Below are 15,483 nucleotides of genomic sequence, written 5' to 3' on the forward strand. Positions count from 1 at the left end.
AGCTTTTCGTGGCTTTCTCCCGCGTGGCCCCCCCCCCCAAACCCTACTTTATACGAAATACGATAAAGAGAATTTTGAGGGTTCAGGGAGCCTCGCTGTAATGAGAGTGCAGTCGTCCGGCCGCAGGTTGTAACGGCTCCATAATGATTCCTTTTTCTGGGGTTCATCCCCCCCCCCCCCAATCCCACCCCACCATGTTGGGTTTGTTTCTTAAGGGGTTAAAAAAAAAAAAAAAAAGCATGTTTTGTTGCTTGCTGCTTTTTCATGCCTGACCATGGAGCTGTTTTTACAGCCGTGTTTCCGCTATTACAGCCTTTTCTGCAGTAGCCGCTCCGCACGGCAACAACATTCGTTTATACCGAATCGCTTTCCCGAGATTATTTTTCCTCTTTAATTTTCACCCAAGCTGCCGCGTCGCACCGAGCTGAGCCGCGTGGACGGCAACTTTGTTTGCGCCCGGCGGCGCCCGACGTCGGAGCCGCGGCGAGAGGCGACGGCTCAACCAGAGCCCACCGCTGCCGGCCTCTCTGCTGCTGGCTCGGAGCCCTTGGCATCCGCCGGCTGGTTTCTCCAGCGCTAAGATAATGATTTGCATCGCAGCGCGTTTCGCGTTAGCGCTGACGGCGGCGGCGGCAGGGGGGAAGCCACGACTGCCGATGCCAAGGGGTTAATAAACCTACTACTTGAGATTATTAAGGGCTGTGATTTTTTTTTTTTTTTTTAATGGTACAGGGTAAATGGGAACAAACCTCAGAAGGCAACAGAGCTCCGTATACTGTAAGGCAGAAAAACAGCGCGACTTGCTGGGTGTTGTGCCTACTTCAGAGCGGTAAACTGAGTTCTAGAGCAAGAGAGGTGCCATTCCTTTAAAAACATAGCTGTATCTGCATTTTGTAATAGACTCAAGGACTGAGCTTGGTGGAAAAGGCATGGACAGTATGCAATGTGCTATGAATTGTAAAAAGTCTAATTTTGGAAATACTCATAAGCTAGGGCTTACGAAAGAGAGCCCCTTTCACAGTGCTGTCCATTGAAAGCGTAGTCAAGAAGTCTCATAACTTGCTCGGCATCTCCTTCCTTTAAAGATACGTTCTGCATCATCTGGCTGGGGGGGTTTGAAGCGCGATCCTGTCCGTTGGGCAAACCTGTGGAGCTCTGGACTTGTGTTTCTCGCTCCAGCTGGGCGTTACAGCAGGGCTGCTGCCTTGGCTTTCCATTCAAATTCCTCTTCTGATTCTAGACTGATCGTCTGCTCTTGCACAATTATCTTTTTGCCTTTAAAATAAGGAGGTTCCTTGTCAGGCGGCCAAATGCGATGCGCCAGACGATGGCTTCCTGGTCTGTGGTCCACAAATTGCAGTGCACTCATGTCGTACTCTGTCTTCTCAAGCAAATGGTACTTCTAAATAAAACTAGGTTCTCCTGCTCAGCAAGATCCTGAGGAAACCTTGTCTGTGATGCACTGGAAATATGGACCTACCTCCTGAAACAGCTGCAAGCTGGAGAGCTGTGAAAGCTTCACTTAAAATTACTTGCTGCTTATCAGAAGAACTTGTGCATTACCCACAGTTGGCATGTAAGGTCAAAATCTGGAGGCTGAATTGCTGGGGCAAACAAAAACACGGTAACAGTGAACACTGTATTTTGAAGTTTGCTCTTCCCATTTACTGTGTCTCTGGTGGTGAGGTTTCTTGGAGGAGTTCAGTAGTCGTTCTTCTTTGGAGGTGACAGTCTTGATCATGGGTATTACAGTGGAGCGTGAAACTTGCCTGATCAGCATTTGGATGATTTTAGTAAAGCTTATTTTCAGTTTAATTTTTTTTTAGTAGCCTGTGTGCAGAGAGCTGGGAAAGTAGCCTTCTGTAGGTAGATGGTCTGTCCAGTTTTAGCAAAACTATTACCTTTTATTCCAAGTAGGTCTCAGATGTTCTCTCCTTTTTGTCTCTGGATGGCACGGTGACTGGTCGGTCTCAGCAGTAGGTAACCACTTACGGTGCAATTACCTGTTGCCCCATGTTCCTTGTGTTTTGAGAATATTAAAAAAGAATTGAGTTCAATGTTTTGAACTTATGATTTATCTCCAAGACCGTAAAGCTGATGAATAACATCCATATGAATGGGACAACTATTATCTTAGGATATGTTTCTTGACTGAGGAAGCATCTTCAGAAGCTGTATCCAAAGCTCTGGAGACTACTGTAGTGCAGGTTTTTAAGGAAGGCATATCCTTTACCCCCCATGTGCCTGGCTGCGGTAAGAATATATGGGATGGGGGTGGGGGGGTTATGCGATGTTAATGTTAGAAACTGAAGTTTGAGAATATTTGAGGTCTACGGTTTTCTGATCTCTTCGGAAGTCCTCCACTTTCACGTAGCTTTGTTTGGTGGTTCTTTGGATCCCCATTGCCCTGTTATTGTACGAGATGTTTGCTACAGTTTTCCAATTGTAAAAGGTTTAAGCAGTTTTATAGCTAATTGTCCAAAAGACCAACCAGCATTCCCTTCGGTTTCTGGAAATGAAGACTTAAATCTCGTAAATTAGGGAAAGAAACACTTTTTGTCCCCATGATTCCAAATAAGTTGAAATGATGGGCATTTTTAGCTGCTTTTTCCCTAGAGATTTGGTTGCCTACTTCCTATTTCTATGTTGTCTGTCATATACTGGAAGAATGGACTTTAGGACTAGCAACTTGCTCCGGTTAAATGGTCTGGAAGCGAAAATTATCAGTTAAGAAATAATCTCTTGTTTGCAAGAAGATAGATTGGTTCTAGTACTGCTAGTTCGACTAACTAGTGCTGAATAGTCCTGCAAACCTGCAGGGTTCGTCAAGGTTTGTTTACAATGTTAATGGATTTGGAGGAAATGGAAGGATTATTGACCGGAATTCAAATGTAATAGTTGTTCGTGATCTTGACTATAAGTGGTTGACATTGCAGTTGATTTGACTCAGGATCTTTCTGAATGTGGGGTGTTTTTTTTCTTTTATGAACAGGATGCAAATGATGGAGCTGTATAAAATTCATAAAACTGCTGGCTGCTAATCATAGTTATGAGAACCGAAGACCTGAGTGGAAAATTAAGAATTTATGCTGTTAATGATTAAGTAGAAGATTACATATTTCATTCTGTCAAAACAGCATCAGGGTAACAGTATGGGGCTGGCTAAAAATTAAGGAGGGGGAAGAAAAAAACAACAACAAAAAAAAAACAACAAAAAAAGTGAAGTCAAGAGCTACAGCTTGGGCAAACGAAGAAAACCTGTTGTCACCTAGGCTGTGATCGCTGGTAATAGGCTGCTGGTGACAGACTCCGTCCCTTGTGGCCCCTGCAAAGTGGGAAAAATAAAATCAAGCACGACCGGGAGTGCAAACTATTAGTTCTGTGGGCCAAGTCAGGGCTGTAGCCATCTCTGTAACAGCTAGGATGTGCCTTTTGGTAACGTTTATTTACGGGAGGTACGTAAGTCTCCTCCGTCACCATCTATCCAGCAACTTTGAGGGGTGCTCTTTTGAATGGTGATAATTTGCTGCCTTAAAACCTGAAATATTTCCTTAAAATGAATTTGTAGTTCTTTCACCATTTGTCTTCGTTTGTTGTTGAAGCGGGCAAGGTTCGTAGCTGACAGGAAGGCATCCAGAGTGCCTAAATTCAGCTGATATTCAGCATGTTCAGATGAGCAGTGTGTATTGTACGTAGCGGTCCCTTGACCGGTGGTCTTTTACCTTACATCCAATCAATGCTATACTGGAGGCCTTTCATTAGCTGCTCCTACTCTCCCAATAACGATCAGGATGCAGAGCTTGATAGCAGCCTGTAACTTCTCCTGGTGCCCTCAAGCTCAACAACATAAGCTGATTGACTCAGTTAGGGCCCCAGTCTCTAACAGCAAATGCAATCAATAAATCTTTGTTGGTAAATAATTGCTATTGAACAGAGTTTTAATATAAATTTATGAGTGGTGTTTTATCACAGCTTGAGGCTACAGCAAGCCACTGAGTGATGGATTTCAGATAACACTTACATTCATTACATTAACTTTGTAAGTTATTTAAAGCTTGTACACTTAACATTGCTTTTGGCTTGCAATGACCTCCTGGGACTAGACGTAGCATGCACATTACTAATAAAGAGATTGCAATACATACAGACAGTTCCTCAGTTTTCTTTGCACGGTGGTGCAGTTCCTTGAGCGAAACCCAAGGAGTGAAGTTCGTGCGCTTTAGCTGAAGTATTTTTCCTGTTGCTCATTAAAAGTACAGGCAGCGCTGTCTGGTAGGAGAAGTGTTCTGCCATTAGGTTCAGAATCGCAATTTTGGAGGGAAGGTGGTAAAATTTAATTTGAAGTGTTAAATTCTTCTCAGTTTGAGCAAATTGGAGGTGTTAAATTCTTAAAGTATAGAATCTTGAGGCTGGGGTCAGCAATGCTGAACTGCAGTGCTAAAATTGCGCGGGGAAAAACTGTAGCGCATGGAAGATTTGACACAAATTACTCAGGATAAGTAATGTTATCTGATTAATAACAATTTGAGTTGATTTACTTAGTTCAGGAAAGTCCCTTACTGAATAGTTGGGAGAGTAAATGTGATTTTTACGATATCCTATGGGTACATGTGGCCTGTTTGACTCTGGAGCTCTGTAGATATACCCAAGGTGCCTCCAAATTGCCTTGGAGGTACCAAAGGTCAGCGGGAACCACTGTATCTGGTTTCCTAGGCAGAGTACCTGATGGGGCTTAATGTAGACATAATGCGACTCAAGTGAAGGTTTTGTGGGTTTTTTGTTGTTGTTGAAGTAATGTTTCTTGTCATATCTGGGCCATTTATTTATTTATTTATTTAGGTTTAGTTAATGTTAAAGTGCATTTATAACTGATCTAAACTCCAATACTAAGAGCATTTCTCAAGACCATTCTATATAATTATCACAGACAAAGTGGCAGTCTCTGGCCTTGGAAGAAAAGTGTGGTTTGTATGTGCTTCTAGGCTTTGTAACTCTTTATGTTAGCTCCTTGTGTTCAGAGCAGTTTTCTCTGCAAGTATTGCAAAACATTTTTTAATGCTCACCCAATACAAAAATCTTTTCTTTTATGTAAGGTGTTCCCTAAAGCAAATGGTCTGGGAAATCTGATTTGTTTGCTAGTAAGACATAAATAGGGAGATGTTAGATGTTTCACGTTGAATGGGATTCTCCTATGTGAAACTGGAATTTCATTTGAAAAACAAGGTGCAACCTCCATTTTGGATAATAATTTCTTCATTTAGACCCCAAAATAGAATTTCTTAATTCACACCTGGGCAGTAACAAAACCACTATCTAATAAAAAATTATGGAAGTAGAAAGCTTTTAAAATATCATCACAATTTGTTGAGTTTATAATTGGCATGGATTGGAAATCACATAAGGAGTGACATGTTTTACGTGTAGCGAAGGGACAGTTGAAAAGGTGTGAAATATATTTCTACTTTCTTCAAAACTTAAAAAATATATATCACTCGTGTGATCCTTATGGCTTTTCTCCCATTAAAAGGTCTGAGGAACAAACACAGCAGAACCAACGCAGGCAAACAGCTTTAGGAGAGTAATTTTTGATCCGTATAGCGTAGTGATAACTAGAATTGGATCCCCCTAAATGCAAGCACACGGACCGTAGGTGAAGTATTAAAGATTGGAAAGGTGAAGCGGCAGATCACAAACAGCCAAGTCAAAGGCAGAAATAAGCTTTCATTTTTTTAATAGAAGAAAACAACGCCTCTACCCACCAGAAGGCTGTAATTGGGATGCGCCGCTCGCCGAACCTTTTGTGAGAAGCCATCTCAGAAGCCCATTGGGGTTGCTGAAAGTTTGAGGTTGAGCTGCCTAAATGTAGCAATGAACAGCATGAAAAAAGAGACCTGACCCCCGGCTGGTCGGAAACTTAGAGTTTGTCCCAGGGTCTAATTTGGTCACTGGGCGCAGGCTTTTATTTGCTGTCCCATCCACAGATTGCTTTGAATTGCCAAGGGTGGTTCTCCTGGGCTTTATTCAAAGTATTTGTCCAGGAACGGGCAGTTGTGAACTCTGATTTATTTTATTTTATTTATTTATTTATTTATTTTTCCTTCCCATGTGGAGTCATCTCTCTGGTTGCAAAAAGAGTTATTAATTCACCTGGCTTGTGGCACGGGGCTTTAAGCTGAGTATTGAAGATCTGGAATTGGGGACGGGAGGGATTTTTCTAGCTCTGGAACAGATCTAGTCACGTAGTGGCACAGAGTCCACCCTTGTCCACTCATGGTTTCGGGGTTTGGTCTGAAAGGGCACCATTTTATAAAGTCGCGTGTTTAGTGAGAAATCATATAGCACAGCTTGCTTTTCTAAGGATGTGCCCACTTTAACAAAAACTCAACAACAGTTAGGAACAGCATGCTTAACAGTGCGACTTTTTGTTGCTGTTCTGTGCTCCCTAGTGCGGTTCTTCTGTGTTTTTAAGTTTCTTTAGAATGGAAATACTCTTTATATGGCAATAAGAGCATTGACACTTGTATTAGTTCAGATTCCTGGTTATGATATATTGAAACGAATGTAAGTGACTTTTTTTTAAACCCAGAACTTGGTCTTTGAAACTGCTGACTACTCGTGGTACTACTGTTTGTACTAAAATGTCACATCAGATGTGGAGTTAGACCTGTGTTGTGGTACAGCGGAGCGGTACTGCAGTGCCCTCCCAGGAGCCTGGCTAAGAGCTAATCAGCTAAAGCTTTCAGTGACCAAATTACTGTATGTATTTGTTAGGAACCGTCTTCTGACTTGGTTTGGAGATTAGAGTTTCCTAGGGAAGTGTGTTGCTAAAGCATAGGTAGATATACCACCTTCAGCATGCTAGGACATGTTAGGCTTTGCTTTTCAAAGTGACTTCTATTTTAAGCTGAGAACAGATTGATATTGTAATTCTAGTCCATTTAGACATGTGTGTGGGTGGTTGTTGTTGTTGTTTTTTAATCTAAGCCATTGATTGGTAAAATTCAAAGGTGCTTTTAGATCAGATGTGGTTTGTGGGAAGGTGAGTCATCTTGCCCCCCCTCCTTCTTCTCTCATTACATCTATTTCCCTAAATTATCCAGAGTGTATTGGAAAAATTCTTTCATTAGCCTTGTTTCCATTGCCCAAAACTAGTGTTCCTCTTTGCTACAATGGATGGTTAGAAGGGTTTCTGTGCAGTGTCACCGTACTGAAAAGGGAATGAAAACACGGATCCGCACAGCTCCCTGTGTACGGAGAGGCCAAGCCTGAACAACAAAGGCATCCACAAATAGGAAAAAGCAGAGAAGAGCATGCTGAAGTGAGCAGAAGCCATGACTGCATGGAAAATTCACTCCTCCCGAGATATCACATTTATTTTAGAGTTTTAGGAAACGCACTGCTGTCTTTATCAGCTTGGAGTGTGTGTAGGTAACCTTATTCTGTGTCACGATAAAATACACTTTTCTGAGGAGTGAAATTCAATGCAAAAGGGCATTGTTTGCCTATTGGACAAAGCCAGTATTGATACAGTATTTTCTGTTCACTTGACTTGCTTTATAAAGCTATACTTAGAGCTTTTGCTTCTAAATCATAAGTGCTGGAGCTGCCAGTGGCGAAAAGGTGCGTCATGGGAGAAACGGGGGACACAGAGCAAGATGTAGAAGAAAACATAACTAAAATGTTAGCAATTATATTTAGCTTTTTCTATGTCTTAAGTAGTTGCGCATTGGCAAAATAGTGTTTAATTATTATTTTTTCCTCCTCTAACAGGGTATGCTGCTAAAACGAAGTGGCAAGTCATTGAATAAAGAATGGAAGAAGAAATATGTTACATTGTGTGACAACGGTGTGCTGACTTATCATCCTAGTTTACACGTAAGTACGCCATACCCTGTACATTCAGCAGATGTCAAGCCTTGATAAAGTAATGTTAGTAAGTTCATCCAGACACATGTTTTTGTCAAGTCCTTTTTGGTGGAGAAACTTCTTTCTCTCCCTTTACTGCCTTTCCCCACCTCCCCAAAAAAGCACAATCTGAAATAAAATTCCACAGTGAAAGCGTATGTGGACAGTTAGGATCCGTTAAATCCACTGGAACTTGAATCCCAGAAGCAGTTGAAAAGGTTTAAGTGTTTATTTTGCGCTGATGCTTTGCGTGGTCTTGCTGTCAATACCAGGATTAAAAAGCACCACCACCAACAAAAGAACTTTATAAGGGAAAGTGTCCTGGGCGCTGTCAATAGCGAGGAAGTTTTCTGGTATTTGTCAACGTGCAATGGTTACGATTTATTCAAGAAAGTAATTCTGAGCAGCTTTCTGAAAATGATGTAGCTATTAAAATATGTGCCATAAAGCATTTTTATGTTGGTGCGTAATATTGTTTCTGCCCAAGCATCTCATCTGTCCCTCTGTGTGTGTAGCACAATCCATGGGTGGAAGGAGCATGGTGATCCAACTCAATGCAAGCACATTTTGTAGCTCCTAGGCCAGTTAGCAGAAGGAAAGATGAGATTTGCAAGAGATCATTCCATGCCAAATCAATTCAGAAGGTAGGGCTGAAATGGAGACTACAATTCGGGGAACTCCCAGGCGATCCAGCCTCTTCTGCTCACTTTCTAGTACAGGCAACAGAAACGCAGAAAACTTCATGACCTTCACCAAGATCTTTAGAGTCACATCAGGTCTTGTATTTAATAATAAAGCCCATCAGAAAATCAGAGGGTGGCCGGTTGTATCATACTTGGGCCAGTTGTTTCTAAAGCTGTTGGTGTCATTATGGGCAAATTTTTTCATTCAGAAGCGAAAATCAAGGTTCCAACCACATGCATTTCTGTAGATGTGCCCTTGGGCTTGTAGACCTGCACGTGGATCTGGAAGACAACTTCTGTTTTAGATGTGCAAAGTCACAGTGCTGTTGTGGTTGCACCAACTTAGTGTTCCCTGTTTGCTAAATATTAGCACTTTCTCTGGCTTGGCACAAGACTTCATAGTCTCAATTCCTGCCCTAATAATGCTTTGCCATAGCTTCTGATGTCACTTCCATGTCTCAAAAATTATTAAATAAGTTACATGACAACTAGCTGCAAGGCGTTGCTGCTTTCCATCAGAAATCATGTCCCTCAACCCTTGTATTCTGTAGTGAGGTTTTGTCCTTTTTTTCCACTGTTCTTTTTCTGTGGAGCTAGACAAGTGTCTGGCTTCTTCAGTCTTGGGAGAAGCTGCCTTAGCGCCTTCAGCGTTTGGAAAATCTGCAGCAGAGTAGTCTTGAAATACCCAAATTATGCATTGGTATTGCTCACAGAAGGGAAGCGCAGGTACCGCGTATGTTTGAGGCAGCCCTCCTGGCACTGGTTCCCCTCAAACCGTGATGGCCAACTGTGGGTCATGAAGCCAGAAGTGGGCAGGCAGCCCTTGCCTGCGCCCAGGTCCCTTCCTTGCTTTGTCCAAGGGCTCTATTGTTCCCGCCCGGGGACGTGCACATGTGTGTGTTTTTCATTGCCTATCGCAGACAATAGAGCGCTTCTCTCCAGGCTTCCCTGGAGCTGCTTCGTCTCCCCCAGAGTGAGAATCCTTTGAGATTAGAGGTAATTACTTTGAGATTAGAGGAAAATCCACTGGAGATTAGAAAGAATCCATTTAAAGAAGAAGTAATTACTCGCCTGTAATTGTTTCCCTCTCTCCCCCACTGTGCCCCCACCCTCCCTAAGAAAAAGGTACCCATCTCCATACTGCCGTTTGCTCAGGTCTCCTTTCCTAGGTCTGCAAGGTTTGTAACTCGCTCCTTTTGTCTTGGCTGTGTTTCAGCAGGTAGCAAGTAAGGGAGCAGACTCATCTCCTACTGGACAAGAAACTACTGGGGAAAACGTAGTACCCGGTCAGGGGCTTCTCAAGACACCCTCACTAAATTCAGTGTCTAGGAATTCCTGGGGTTCTGCTCATTCACCTTAAAATCTTTCTATGATGTGATTTATATTATAAACAATGCGGTTTGAATGACTTATCCCTATTGACTTTAGCCTTGAAAGAGTCACTGCGCTACTCTTGCAGTGTGTTTCGGTGCTGTCAACGGCACGTTTATTGTCAATTAGCTGTCGTGAAGAAACCCTGCAGAGCAGTCTTAATCCGTCAGTCAATTGTACGTCAGGTGGTCACTGCAGACATATTTCTTGTTTGCACCTTGCAATTCATGATGGTGGTGCCACTCGTTTTGACATGCTCAGAAGTATCATTATTAGTCAAAAGCCTCCACCTGAACTGCAGAAGCAATGCAAGGTGGACTTGACATTTTTATCCCAGTGCTCCTCTGTCTATCGGTCTTCTGCCCTCAGGTTGGAAATGTAAGTAGCATCTCCTCTGCCCAATGCAAACCATAGTGCATGGTGAAGGAGAGGCAGGACAAGATATTTGAAGCCAATTGTGCTCCCGCTACAATTTGTACAAAACTCTCTAGGTAGCAAAGCCAGAAAGTTAAAATTTGCTCTTGGGTGGTGTTTTTCATTTTTCTTTTTTTTAATATTGTGGTTGGGTTGCTGTTTCGGCTGCTTTGTAATGTTGTTTTGAAAATGAAAGGCATTATTCTTACCAACCTTCCCATTAAATGACACGAAAGAAAAGCACTTCTGTTAATCACCTAAAGTCAGTTTCTTAAATTCATGAGAAGGCTCAGCTTTAATCTGCCGGCTTAGTTATCCTCAGTTATCGCAAGCAGGCAGGGCGTTTTGGTTGTACAAAATTTTGCAGTTGTATTTTTGTGAAGCGTAAGGTGGGCTGGCCTCTAGTGGTGGCAGGAATAAATGAGGTTAGAAGATAGCTTGGTCTTTCCAGGCTGTGGCTTCAGTTAGACCGTAGGACTTGGTTGAAAATTTGCATCGGGAGAACCTATTAAAATATTTAGCGGCTGATAGTGAGCACTGCTAAATCCTGCTTGACATATGGCCCAAAATGGATCAGTTGTCTCTACTGTCAGATGTGTCAGCTGCTCAGACACAAAGGCGCTGCTTTTTATTACAGTGAATGTCTCTGTATCGCGCAAATCAGCACTGTTGTCCCCCTCTAAAAAAGGATAGGCTACAAAATGAAAGCTTTTGAGATGAGGGTGGAAATCAAGTTAGCATCCGAGGTGTCCCTGGAAGGGTCAAGGCGGTTTGGCAGGGTAGCATGTTGAAATGACTGCTGCATTGTGCAAGCTAAATAAGTAACTGTGAATGCCACCAGCTTGACGTTTTACACAATAGCTAAATGGATATTCCTCCTTTTTAAGAAAGTGGGGGAAGAGAATAACGGGGAAAGAAAAAATATGTACATAAGCACCCTACTGTTTTCTGGCTTGGTCGCGTTCGTTTTTTTTTTTTCCAAGAGCCTCAAACCTTCTCTTCCCTTGGGATGCCTAGGAGCTACGCTGATAGAAAACGGTGGGGATAATGAGAGAGCACTTTGACCTGCAGGCTTCAAAGTTCACCCGAGCTCCCTATTCATCTTATACTTCTAGAGTAGAGCCATTGAGTAGAAGACTAAAATTCGGGCCGACAAATTCAGCATCAGCCTCCCCAAAGGGCCCCGTGGGAATTTGTCTAGGCATCTCTTGGCTTTTAATGGCAGCATGCCATATGTAAGGGCTCCTGAAATGTATTCACCGGGATACCTGCTGGGCACTGCTCCGTGTGGCTGCTTTATGTAAGCCTTATTCTGAGGAATCGCTGCTGTTTCGCCTCCGCCTGTCTTCCGGAGGGTTGCCATCATGCCACAGGTCAGTAGATGACAAAGCCTTGGCTGTGGATGTCCACGTCCACATCCCATCATCATCACCGCTGCTTGTTTATGAAGAAAAAAAACCCAAAACCCTGAAAACTTAGCTTTTTCAGAGAAGGAGTTTTTCCTTTTATATTTAATTTGTTCTAGATATGTGTTTAAATGAATGCACAGCACTGTGGCAGCTTAAGAGGAAGAACAGCTTCATAAACATATTAGAAGGAAGGTCTGATGACCATCCCTAAAAGCCCATCTAGAACATGCATGGTATATACATACTGTTGTCCCTATGCAGCAAGGTTTCCTTTAACTTGCTGAGGTCTGTGCAGCAGTAGCGCTGATGTTTAAATCCTGCTCCTGTCCTCACTGATCGAGTCTGACCTGCACCAAGGCGTGTAGGGTTGTAGCAACGACCAATGGGGAAAATCTCTCCTGAATCTACTTGAGAAGCACGTGAATGCAATCAATCTGCTCAATTTGTTTGATAGTATCCACAGTTTTACAACCTTTTCTTAAAAATAATGCTGACTGGGACTTAGCTTATGTGAGCTAACTCAAAAGAAAGCATTAGCAATGTTTTTCTGTCATCCAATGAAGTGGATATATCCAAAAACTAAAAAACCAAAAAACAGTGAAACTTCAGCATGGCCAGGAGTCATCTCTGATACTAGGCTAAACTTTGCACAAAGGCTTCAACAATATATTTTAAAGACAGGCCTTCTCAGGAGGTGATATAAAGCAGCCACAGTACTTTGGCCTGCAACGTTCTTCGGAGACTTGGGGGCGGTAGGCTGGGTTTTTGGTTGAGTTTTCGTGTTTGTTTTTTCCTGTAGGAAATGGCTAGAGTTCTTATGACAAATGGAAGACTTTTGAAATCGCCATGTATATTAATATCTGGCAGCGTTGCAGATCCTGGCACTTTTCCCAAGAGGCCTCGTAATATTTAGTGCTTTTCTTAAAGCTACAGTTGGGAGTCGGTTATCAGCTCTCACCGTTTTCGTGAGAAGTTTGAATATAGAAAGCCAGCTTGCAAATAACGGGAGCCCTGTCTTTCCTATATTTTTTCAGAGAATCTCATGTTTGAGTTTCACACTTTCTTTGTTTGGCCTGTTGGCTCTTGCGCTGTAGAGCTGACGGTTGCTCTGGACGAATAAGCTTTTGTCTGTGAGTAATTGCCTACAGACCTCGTTTTGGTTCAGCCTTCTTTTCAGGGCTGTGTGTTACCTCGGGCTGTTTAATAGCCCCAAAGCGTGGTGTTTGTGTTACTTCAACAGAAATATTCATATTTCAAAAATGCCATTGTGTGCGCCCGTTTTTTCCACTTTATTGCATGAGATGCCGTTGTGCCTCTTGAAAGAGCTGCGATGGGAGCAAACCATACAGAACAAAAACGATATAGTTTAAGTGCATACATGTGTTTGAAGCAATTAATGCTTAGGTTCATATTATAGTTACTATATCCGTTAGAATGCCTACGACATCGGTTAAGGTGGAAAACCAAAGTGATATGACAAGTTACAGCATCTCTGTATAACGATTGCTCGTTACAGGTGACGAGTTGATGATAGCACATTTTTCCGCTCGCCACAACTGGGACTCCTTTTGGAAGCCTTTTTGTCAAAGCGATATTCAGAGCGACACACTCCTTTTTAACATTATTGATCTAAATTTCCCAGAGCTTTTTCTTTTTAATTCTAGCACACTTCATTGTGAGTTTATGCGGCTGCTAGTTATAACTACAGGGTAATCAACCTTTAGGGAGAAAATGAGCATTGCAGCCATGCTACTGTGACTTTTGTAACTTTTTTTGGTAAAGATGCTGAATACAAAACTTATTTTAAAAAAAAGTGTTTTAAAAGGAAAAGGTCGGGGAGAGATCTATCTATGGCTTTTAGAAAGTGTTGCACCTGTAACTCTTAGAGGAGGTTGCTCATTCAGCTTATAGCTTGCTGGGAAAATACTGCATCATATTAAAATGGCAGCAGAGTGCAGATAAGTCTGGGAGAAAAACTTAAATACTGGGGCAGGGGGAGAACAAGCCAAAATGTGTTTGCAGTCCTTAAGTAAGACACATAATTTGGGATAACTTTTTTTTTTTTTTTTTTCCTTAAACCCAATGGTTCTGTGGCCCTTCAAACTAGAAACAGCCTTGCTGAAAAGGACCGTTGCATCTGTTCTGACTGAAAAATCAGACTCTAGATTCCTTGGTACCTCGTGTAATGGTCAGTAAGCTACACTGCAAAAGACTCCTAAAATACATAACCATGGGCCGTGGTGAAGGAAAGGAAGACTGATAATTCACACTAACTTCTTATAATCCCTTCCAGGACTGGTTATAGCTCTTTGCAGGTCACTTCATGCACAAACAAGGAGAAGGTGAAGCATTTTTAGTTCCAAACCTCTTCATTTCAGAGGGCATGACAAGATTTATCACGTCATTAGCGTAGGATATAGTAGCAAACACAATGCTGTTAGTTGCAGAGCCGTGCAAATTTGCCGTATGGGGTAAGGAACAGCAAACATACATTTCACTGTGGTTCCTGAATCTTTCTGGCATTTGAATGAGTTGCAATTTCAATAGTAAAAGCCAAGCTATTAATTAATCACGGGGGTTTATAAAATTAGAGCTTCCTGTCCAGCAGAGCTAACTGCTGTGGGTATAAATGCTTCATAAATTACTCAGGATGGTAAAACTGATTTGTCTTTTACAACAGTTGTTGTACCGTAGTCTGAAAGAGATGTGCAAACAGAACATTTTTTTCAGAATTTTGTGAAAATGAGTGATCCATTAAAATATATATATATATATATATATATATATATATATATATACACACCATTTGTAGACCATTTCTGGGTTGCAAGTGTTGCCCCAACTTCCCCCCTGCCCCTGGAACATGGGATGAACTGATTCATATTGTAGGCTAGATATAGTGAATGCTTTTTATTGCTCAAACTTAATGTTCTCGATTCCCAATTTGAATAAAACAGATTCAAGATGACCTTCTTTTTGTCAGGACCGAGCGCTTTAGGATGATCGGTGTTTTCCAGCGTACATTTCCATTTGTACGTCCGTCCCGGAAAACCACATTTCATTGCTTTTCTTAAGATTAAGTATATATTGTGATGCTGAAGGATATTATGTCCATATTTATGCGCGAGGAGGGAGGATGGCTACTTCGGCAGGCGCCTTTGAGGAACATATTCCACCGCGGCTCATAACCGGACGGTAGGTTTGTGGCAGAGGTCCTAGCGGTGGGGGGAGAGAGGACTTGGAGGAGACTTTCCTTTCTTCGTAGGTGTGCCTGTGGCCCCAAATGGAAACCAATCAAGGAGCGATTTATGTTCATTAAGCGCTTGTCAAAACTGAAAAATTTTCTAATCAACAGCAATCTAGCTGCGGCCCCTCAATGGCTGGGAGTGTCGCCGCCGCAGTATCGGCTATTTGCCTGTTACAACTCTAGGCTAGAAATCCGCTGATGATTACATTAGGCTAAGCTGCGAAGTAAATGAACCATGTCTTATTTAGGTGCAACTAGCTTCAGTGTAGTCCTGCCCCGCAGGGCGCTTTATAGCGTTTTATGGCTTTAAAATTAGTGTAGCTTCCCATTTGCTGCAGGGTGCTGCATGTTATGCCTTTGAACTCAATAAGCAAAGGCAAGGGGGCCTTTTGTGGGCTCTTTTTTTTTTCCCCCCCTTTTCTTCCTCTCGCAGTTTAGCAATTTTGTTTTGCAT

At 42.3% G+C, this 15,483-nt stretch overlaps 1 protein-coding gene across 3 annotated transcripts in view; it reads left to right on the forward strand.

The window, feature by feature from the left end:
• Positions 1–15,483, forward strand: part of AGAP1 (ArfGAP with GTPase domain, ankyrin repeat and PH domain 1) — a 386,032-nt gene that overhangs the window by 240,223 nt on the left and 130,326 nt on the right. For all 3 annotated transcript variants that reach the window (XM_067298700.1, XM_067298699.1, XM_067298698.1), the window contains one exon: positions 7,771–7,875. In XM_067298700.1, coding sequence (XP_067154801.1) covers positions 7,771–7,875 — 105 coding nt within the window. The remainder of the gene's footprint in view (positions 1–7,770; positions 7,876–15,483) is intronic.

Source organism: Apteryx mantelli, chromosome 6 (genome assembly GCF_036417845.1).
Source record: "Apteryx mantelli isolate bAptMan1 chromosome 6, bAptMan1.hap1, whole genome shotgun sequence".
Classification (NCBI taxonomy): Eukaryota; Metazoa; Chordata; class Aves; order Apterygiformes; family Apterygidae; genus Apteryx; species Apteryx mantelli.